The 9,438-nt window shown below is 39.8% G+C and overlaps 1 protein-coding gene across 1 annotated transcript; it reads right to left on the reverse strand.

Annotated features, from left to right (window-relative positions):
• Positions 1-490: 490 nt before the first annotated feature.
• Positions 491-9,154, reverse strand: tmem38b (transmembrane protein 38B). The gene is made up of 6 exons (XM_054612689.1): positions 8,794-9,154; positions 3,915-4,071; positions 3,270-3,454; positions 3,082-3,169; positions 2,231-2,348; positions 491-1,487 (listed from the first exon to the last, which is right to left on the reverse strand). Exons 1-6 carry the CDS (start codon positions 8,915-8,917, stop codon positions 1,185-1,187), a joined length of 975 nt encoding a protein of 324 aa, XP_054468664.1. The 5' UTR covers positions 8,918-9,154; the 3' UTR covers positions 491-1,184.
• Between the last annotated feature and the right edge of the window lie 284 nt (positions 9,155-9,438).

Below are 9,438 nucleotides of genomic sequence, written 5' to 3' on the forward strand. Positions count from 1 at the left end.
TCAACGTCCCGTCCCGTCCACCACTACTCATCCGTTCTTAATTTGTATTCGAATGGGGTTTTTCTGCCGTCTGAGGTTACATAGATGAGAATTGGGGGGGATTTGGGGGATCTCTCTCTCCAGAAGCTCTTAAAAGAGGCTGAGGTATCAATCAGGTGCTGATGTTACACTGATGCAATGTTTCAGCCTATGGAGGAGGTAACTTCTGGATGCTGCGCTGCTTTTTATCAACTCACCAGCAACTAATTAGGATACCAGTTAACATTTGACAAAGTCTACTGTGAACAAATGTGCTAAGATAGCTACATGATGTTTGATTCTGTATTAATAAGGGTATTTATATCAGGGACCTAAACATTTTAGAATGTGACTAATGATCTGTTTGGTGCTTTAAAGTGAGGCAATATTAAGTTGGGTCCATGGTCACTGAACTGCATAAATCTGTTTGATAAAGCAAAAGAGGCAAGAAATCACAAAACCCATTTTATAGTGCATTTAACCCGTTTATTCTCATGCTTTTAAGTGTAATTCAAAGCATTCACCAAAGAAACAGAATACAATCAAAAAGTGTCTTCTATTTTGAAATGTTCATTCAAGTGTGAAATCATTTAATATAAATAGAATAAAATATCTGAGTATTGTAATATATAATTTCTTTTATAAAATGTTTCTCACCATTTCAGAGTAGGAAATATAGCATTTACATGAAGCAGAAAAAAGATACATAGACATTCAAAGATCAGCAGGTGCACAGCTCTGTTCCCAAAAACCCAAGGATACAAGCCAACAGTTTTAACTCATTATAAATATATATTAAAAATTAAGCTACACGTTGTACTACAAATACTATCCACAGCCCGTGGATAGTATGACGTTCACATCCAACAGCAGTCATATCACAGTACTTTAAGGACGGGGTGATTATCTCACAATAAGGTGCAAGGTTGGTTGGAGTCAGCTCTTATTTAAATTCTATTTCAGCAGTCAGATTTAAATTGCAGTCTAAGTAATGAATAATAGACATATTGTTTAGACGGTCACATATGTCTTGATAAAAGAAAAATAGCACATAAAGTTGAAGTACTGACGTGACAAAAGTTGAAGTACTGACGTGACAAATCTGAATCAGAAATGACTCCACAACCCTGCTTAGAGGTGAAAAGGCGCTATGGGGCGGAGGCTGACTATTTTTTCTTCTTGCAGTCTGTTTTATCTGCGTTCTCTGACTCTTCTTTGGCTTTGAGCGATCCACTTTGTCCCTTGACTGGAGAAACCGGGGTCTTTTTCACCGCTGCTCCATTCTCGCCAATCTCTTTGGTTCCGGCGGTGGAGGTCGCCCCGTTGGTTGCACCGTGATCGATACACCTGTTCTTTGTCTCGTCGGTGAGGGCAGCATAAGGGGAGCTGCCAGTGAAGAGGGTCTTGTAGACGGCCGACTCGATGACAGCGAATGGTGAGGCGGAGGAGCCTGTCAGCATCATCCTTGACTGAAAAAAAGAAGATGAATGTGTCAAAACAGAAACTAAATGTTGGAAGTGTCTCATAATCCTTCACCATAGCAGCTATAATCAGTATATTCAACAGTGGATCACATGACTACTTGTGTGTGAAAAGACTTGCTTGTGGTGTTGAACCTACAGAAAAGTACGAGTTGTATATAATTTGTCACTTTATTGATAGCCAATATGATGTTGGCCTACCTTGCATATAAACACACTTAGTAATTAGGGGGATGAGAGTATAACATCTGCATCATCAGGAATGCAACCTGATAAATAGAAGATTTGGACGCAAGACTTTGAATCTGATGAAATGTCTCTGCGTTAATTTGACGGATCAGAGGCGGAGAGAGCTAAAAGAATGAGAGTTGAAAGAAGACATGGTAGATTTATCTGTGTCTCAGTCAAGAGCACAAGTTTCCCAAAGAAGAGAAGAGAGGATGATGCAAGCTGATGAAAATGATGCAAAAGCCCCAGCCCTGCGGGTAATACCGAGCTAATGTGAGTCACCACAGCTCAAACTTCAAAAAAGCTGAAGGAGAAAGGTCATTTAAAAGACGGAGCCACGGCATCAAAACATTTTATATACCCGACTAAAGATCAAATAATAAACAAAGAATGGTATGAAATTGTTTTAGATTTTTTTTCGTAGGTAAAACGTGCCTTATTGGTTTGTGGTGCATCTTAATAACTACCACCTTGGGTGTTTATTCTCAAGGTCACAGACTGACCTTGTTGACGACGGTGAAGACGGTGTAGATGAGCATCAGGTGGTGCGTCTGCAGAGGCAGGTAGTGGGTCTGCTGCAGAGCAAACAGCACCGCTCCTATCAGGGTGATCTTGGTGGGACTGAACAGACAATAAGAGATTTGTTATGACATAATATATGATCAAAATAAACAACTAGTAAGGGTGATTGCTTTATGATCACACTTGAAAGACATCACATCTTATGTGCCTCAACTATTATACACAAATGAGCTAAATTGGAGACAAAATCATCACTGCAGATGTACGTGGCCTCCTCTTGAGTAAACCCAAATCAGGTTTTATTGCTGCCTTAAGGTAACAAAGAGACCATATTGGATATGAATTGTATATATACATAGGTGCCAGTTGCAGCAAATCCCCAGATTTGTTGAGGGACACCATGTTTGGTTCGAAATAGTAATACATTTGGGGAAATGGGCTTATTAGCTTTCTTGCTGAGAGGTAGATGACAATATCAATACAACTGTCATGTCTATAGGGTAAATATAAAAAGGTATAACCATGAGCCAAACACCTTATTTTATCTGCTTACCAGCAAATATAAAGCTCAAAAAACTAGTTTGTTTAATCTGTGCAAAACAAGTTGTATTTTTACATGAGGGGTTATGTGCCAGACATTGTCAGGCAAAGAAATGTCATGTAGCCATTTCGTAAATAAGCACATCTCCCAAAATGTCAAACTATTCCTTTAAATTTGACATTAGACTAAACACACCGCAATACACTTTCAGCAATTTTATTAAAAATGTAGTTTTATAGGAGCAAATAAATCACTGATGCAATATCGATAATAATCCTGCAGAAGACTTACTAAGACATTTTTAGGAGCTCATTAGTCTCTGGTTTCCATACGCCTCGAACAAGCTGCTCGAAATTACTTATCAGACCACCTCCAGCACCTAGTGGGGGGAAAGAAAAGAAACATATGCTTAATACAGATTAATATTAATAGAAAAATTCCATTTAAAAATCCTTCTGCATGCACCATCAGCTACCGACCTTTAGCCCATCCATTGGCTATCATAACCAGCAGGCTGTCTTTGAATTTGCCGTGTGCCTGGATGACCCCCCCGAGCACCTTCCATGTCCTGGTCACCTCCTTCATCGCTGACAGCACCAGCCTGAGAGGCAGCAGGGCAGCACTACAGTACACCAGGTCCATGGGGCAGTAAAACACTAGGTACCTGTAGAGAGACACATATGGTTTAAATAAAGAGTACACACACACACACACACCTCAGATCCTGCTGAGTGTCAACTATGTGTTCATTAAACATTTTGACAGTATCACTTGCCAGTTTCTATGAAGTGCCAAACTTCACCAGAAGAGGGTGCTGTGTATTATTTTTTTTGTGAGGAGAATGTAATACAATGTACCACCACTAGAGGGCGCTATAGGGTTAATATTAAGAGGTGGGAACTTGAGAACAACCTCTTTGTGTCATTCAATGTCTTCCACATGTCATGCTCCCTTTACAGGGAAATCAAGTAGCTGCACATTTCTTCAAATGAGAACTTTTTTTTTTTTTTTTTTTTTTTTTTTTTTTTTTAAAGTTGCAGAGGGGCCTCTAACTTCCTGCTCCCCCTCCTCCTTGCTCTTTTCTCTATTTCTTTACTCTATTTTGTCAGTCTCAAGATATTTACCAGGTGATCGAAGCAAGCAGGATACTGGTGCTGTTGGACAAAGGTGCAACAACCGGCTCGGCCAGCATGATGCCCGACAGCACGGCTCCACCGAAACAGAAGAGCATGGAGCTGAACCAGCAGGCCAAGGGGCTGACTCTGGAGACCTCGAGAGCACCTGCACAATAACAAAAGTATGCCCATCAGCAGGATCACTGTGACGTGGGATTTCCCCGAGTCCCATACACGTAGTATACTTCCAAAACATAAGGTATTAGCATTCCCACAGGGTCTGTAAAAGCCTGGGAACACCTCTCTAATCACTGTTGTTGTAAAATGTTTAGCATAATAAGCATTAAATATTGTCTTCATTATAGTGGAGGGATTTATATAATGACAGTAATAATGCCTACAAGATGAGCTTTGGGGATATAAGTTCCATTTAGTAAAGACATAAAGATCATTTGTGAATTCTACAGTAGTGTTGTAGAAACACTTTTGAAATTTAGCACATGAGTGTTTTAGAAAGAAGTGGAGTTTGACATGTTGGTCTCTTCCCTGTATTAATATTGACTAGTTAGAGGGAACAACTGCAGAGAGGTTTGTCAAGCACAGTTACATTATTCTGTGGTTCAGAGTGCAGAGCAGAGGCACGGCATTTACGGTTACAAATCATATCAGTTCACCGCAGATAATGATCAATGCTCCCTCTTTGTTTCCGCCCTGTTTGAAAAGAACACTTCATTCCTTTTTTCCACCAAGACCATTTACACGCTAACTACAGCAACAGCACGAGTTTTAAGCAACTCAAATAGCATGTGAACTGCTGTGTATTAAGATACTGATGTTCTTAAGATTGATATTTATACATTCTTCATATAATAACTCTATTGACCTTTGCAGAGATGTTCCAATACTATCTTAAACCAACTTTGTCTAACTCTACCAGAATTAATGCCGCCAACGTACACTAGGATATTCCTGTTTTACTTAACCCCAGACGGGTAACGGTCAGTCAACCCTGAACCACCTGCCCAGAGTCCCTATGGCCACACACAGGACCATACTGGTAATCTGAGGCTTACAGGCAGATTATAGACTCCTGGAGAGTGATCGGTAAACCAGGAGGATTTATAACTCTGTCTGCCTCCTCTGCAGACTCCCAGTGGATTCTGTCTGCTCGGCTCACTTTTTAACTTCGCTCCCACTCAAAGAATATGGAAATGATGGATAAGCAGTTGAGTTTACCAGTTAAAAAAAAGTGTACAAAGTTGTGAGCAAGTATTAGTTTTTTTTTAAATAGCTAACAATATTATCATTTTGAACAGTTCTGATGCTATAATAGAATGGAAAAATAACTTTAAAATACTACAAGTACCAATACAACAATGTAAGAATACTTCATTTTAAGTAAAAGACCGCCATTCATAATCATCCTTCTGCAGTAAAATGTCCCCTGTGAGAGATATACTATCATATACACACACATTTTTTTTTTTAAACGTTATATTTGGTCAGATAGTTTAGTCCAGTGATTCTCATTGGCCTGGGGGTCTGGGCCCCTCCTAAAGGGTTACCAGATAAGTCTGAGAGGTTGTGAAAACAAATATCTCTATTCATCTTTTAGGGACTTTTTTTCTAATCTTAGCTTTTTTTGAAATAAGAGATCATTTGACCTCTCAGGGTTAGTGAATATTAGTTGAAGGAAGCAAGGGGTATAATGTTGCCATGAGATGAGTCAGCTGTGGGACACAACTTCCTCCCCATTTCTCAGCCTATATTTGTTTACATTTTTGGCAATAGCTTAATTTAAAGTATGTTGAATTAGCTGTTAGCAGTTCCTGTTTGCGGTGTACCCATGGAGGTACAGACAGCTATTACAAGAGTACTTCTAGAGATATTAGTTCTAGAGATATTAGTAGTGCTTTTTTTTCAATGAGTTATAAGTGGATTTCTGGATGTTTATTTCTTTGTTCTATTTATTTATTCTGAGATATTTATATCCCTTTGAAAGTGTACGCCACACTGAACAAATATGTGTATTATATCTGTGTGTTCATATTTGACTTATGACTCACTTAAAGTTTTATAGTACCTTAAAAGTCTCCATCCGCTGTGTTTTACAGACACTGCTGCTGCTCTAACCACTGACGGGGTTGGTGAGTGGGCCTTAAGTTACTAACTTCCTTTTTTGGGACACCGGTATGCACCTGTCACTTTCAGTACACAGAGTGACATGACCTCACATCTGTCCCTTCATCCCCCATCACCCCATTAAACTCTCCCACGCCCCCTTGGTAAGGTGCCCCTTGCAGTTTGAAAAACTTTGCTATATACCAGAAAGAATAGTAGTAAGTGAGTACAGAGTGAGTTTAGAGTGGCAACTGCAGCATCAAAAGCAAAGAGAAGTATCAGTGTTAACAGATTTTAACTGTTATTCTTGTGCCCATTTTCAGTTTTGCAACAGTGACACAACCAGACAGTTTTTTTTCTTCTGTGTGTACATTTTAATTCTAATGTTTGCAACAGTTAGAAGAGGAGGAAGTTTAGAAAAAAAAAAGTGCCGCAATGTTAGAGAGGAAAGAGTCCCGCACCCCATCTGTCATGCATATCCCTTCCTCCTGTGAGAGCCTCGGCCTACAGATATAAATCCTCAGTATCAGTGCTTTTAGTCTTTTAGCAGTGTAGCAGTATAGCACTCAGTTCACAAGTGCAGCACAGTGCTTACATTGTAAACAGGGTCGTTATGTCATCACTTTTAGTTCCAGAGCAAATTAGCTCTTGCAGTAAATCTAAGCCTGACCGGCTTAGCACCAACTTAATAAGAAATAATGGAGATTTTTATAAAGCGTTATTTCAATAGAGTACCTCTTTTTCTTTTTTTACTTATTTACTATTCTGCTAATACTTATTTATAATACTTGTTTTTGATCTGTTTTTTTACTATGTCTCTTCTTTGAACTATCCTCTCTGCTGCTGTCATCCTGCAAATTTCTCCGGGACTAATAAAGGATTATCTTATCTTATTGTATGCAACAGTTGCTTTTCAGATAGCTTCCAGGTGGTAAATAATGATGCTTTGTTTACATATAACAATACTGTTCATACTGTTTGGACTGTTTGGACCTGCTGAGCTAGAAACACATCTTTACAGGAACAAGATCATGTTTCCTTGTTTGCATTTAAACACATTTGCAAGTCAAATTTGGCAAATACAGGCCAAGAACACCACAGCTGCAACATGTCAAACTGCTTGTTTTCTTCAATTGCTCTTTTTTTCTGAGAGCAAAGGTATCTTATATTAGTATATTTAGTGTATATTAGTATATTAGCATTGCATACAAGTCCAGATCTTTAACAAATTTACACAAAAGAAAAGGAGAAGGAGACAAGTCTTGTAGCTGAGAAACATTTCAGTTGTTGCTGCAGGCTGATTAAAAACCAGGACAGCATCTCTCCTAACATACACACTAGCGCGTAAATAAGACATTCCCTTCTCACTCTTGAAACTGGATAGCTAGAGACGAAACAAAGTGGCTTATCCCCGGTTATTTTTGGCCTTGAAGAGAGAAGCCCTGATTGACAAATGAGCCACAGCTCCTCTTCAAAGTCCCTGTCCTCATGCGTCCTATACAATCCGTTCACAGCAATGTTTAGAAATCTGCTTAAAATAACTCCACAGTAGTGATAGTTTTATAAACATGTACAGTATTTTTGAATCCTCAGACTGGTGGGGAAGAGTTAACCAAGGAAAGAGAAACCAAAAGGAGTGTTGAGGGGTTTATGGCATTCCTTTCCTTTTTGGGAATAAGAAGAACTTCCACTTGTTCCCTGAGTGTTAAATGTCTTGACTGTTATTCTGGTTTTATTGAATTTATTTCGCTATCCTCTCCGTTATGAGGATTTCGTGTTGTGTTTGCTAATCTCTGGCATATTGTTTTTCCATATTTTTCCCTCTCTGTGCATCTGTCTCTCAGCTACAGATAGATGGATAGATGGGAGCAGAGGACCGGGGGTTAAAAGGTCACTGGAGCTCAGATTCTTTGCGAGGCAAGTTCCAAAATAGACTGTAGATTCACAGCGGCGGGACTACAATGAAGTGTGTGTGTGTGTTCTTGTGAGTTTGTGTGTGTGCGTATGGAAAGTCGACTCGCTGTGCAGTTAAAGTCCACCTGTCACTGTAGTCACTATATCAGTGACATAACAAATTGGCTCAGCGCCAGCCTTGGGTCTGAGCTGGTACAATCAACTGTTGCTCAACAGCCTTTTGTGCTTTAAAGTTAGATTCATTGGCTATTTATTTATTTACTCATTATGGCAGAATACCAGTGGGTCCCATTATCTATCTATCTATATATTGTTCAGTTTTTGTGGCCTTTTATAAGAGGGGTTAATTTAACTTTTAGAGTAGAGTGGTGCTGTTAAACTTGATTTAATTATTCAGAGAAGTGCTATTTACTTATTTAGTCTACCCTACCATCCCTATCAGGGTTGTAATATGTGGGGTGGGCCAAATAACAGAAGCAACTGTCAATAAACAAATAAATAAGCTTTTAAATGTAGCATATAATAGCACGAGACTAATAGTTTGAATGTATAATGAATGTACTTATGACAAGAAAGGACACAACCATAGGTGTCGAAATCATATGCACAAATAAATACACTTAAATTGGGACTATACAACTAAATGTGTTGTCTTTGTGTTGTCTTTTAATTTAACTGCAACACAAGATCCCCAGTGGTTGCATGGCTTTCTGGGTTTTGATCTTGCAATACCAGGACACCATGAGGGATTTTCTCGAAGTTTCACCAGGAAAAAACTCTTGCAAAAACTTTGCAAATCAACTTGCAACAACTTGCTGAAAACTGTGAAACGCACATGCAAGTTGTCACTCACCTGGCTGCTCCCTCAGAGCCATGATCGACACGATGTAGTGCGCTATGTCAAAGTATGGAAACATGGACAAGTTTGCCAGTCCATGGGACAGCTCGTCCAAATGCAGCAACCCGAACAAATCCATAATCAGTCTAGTTCGTGTGGAGAAAAGGCACCGATCCAACTAGGAGCATCAGGGCTTCCTCCGCCGTCCTCAGAGTCTGACTCAAGCCGTCGGCCCCCACACAGCTGTGCGTATCTGCGGGGTCACTGCTGCCAAGTGGCCCTGCAGCTGGTTATTCGTAACGCCAGAGGGAGGTCAGAATCGGTGTTGCCCCATCGGCGACGCTGTCATCGGCGCATAGCCGGAATTCCTGCTCCGTTTTCCGCCATGCTAGTGATGTGGCAGGCGGAGCCAGAGCGGCTTTGTGATTGGAGGAGCGAGAGCACGGGCGAGCCAATCAGGTGTCAGTGTGGGGATGCTCACAAACAAACACAGACAAACACAGACAAACACACTGGGTCAGTAATGTTGGACCTGATCAACTGTCCGTACAAATAGCTTATAGGCCCAACTTTAATAGGTAGAGAATACAGGCAGAAATGACACATTTTACATTATTATAAACTAGAATTTATATTAATATGTTTATAACATGGTATAAT

The sequence above is a fragment of the Anoplopoma fimbria genome, chromosome 14 (assembly GCF_027596085.1).
Source record: "Anoplopoma fimbria isolate UVic2021 breed Golden Eagle Sablefish chromosome 14, Afim_UVic_2022, whole genome shotgun sequence".
Lineage (NCBI taxonomy): Eukaryota > Metazoa > Chordata > Actinopteri > Perciformes > Anoplopomatidae > Anoplopoma > Anoplopoma fimbria.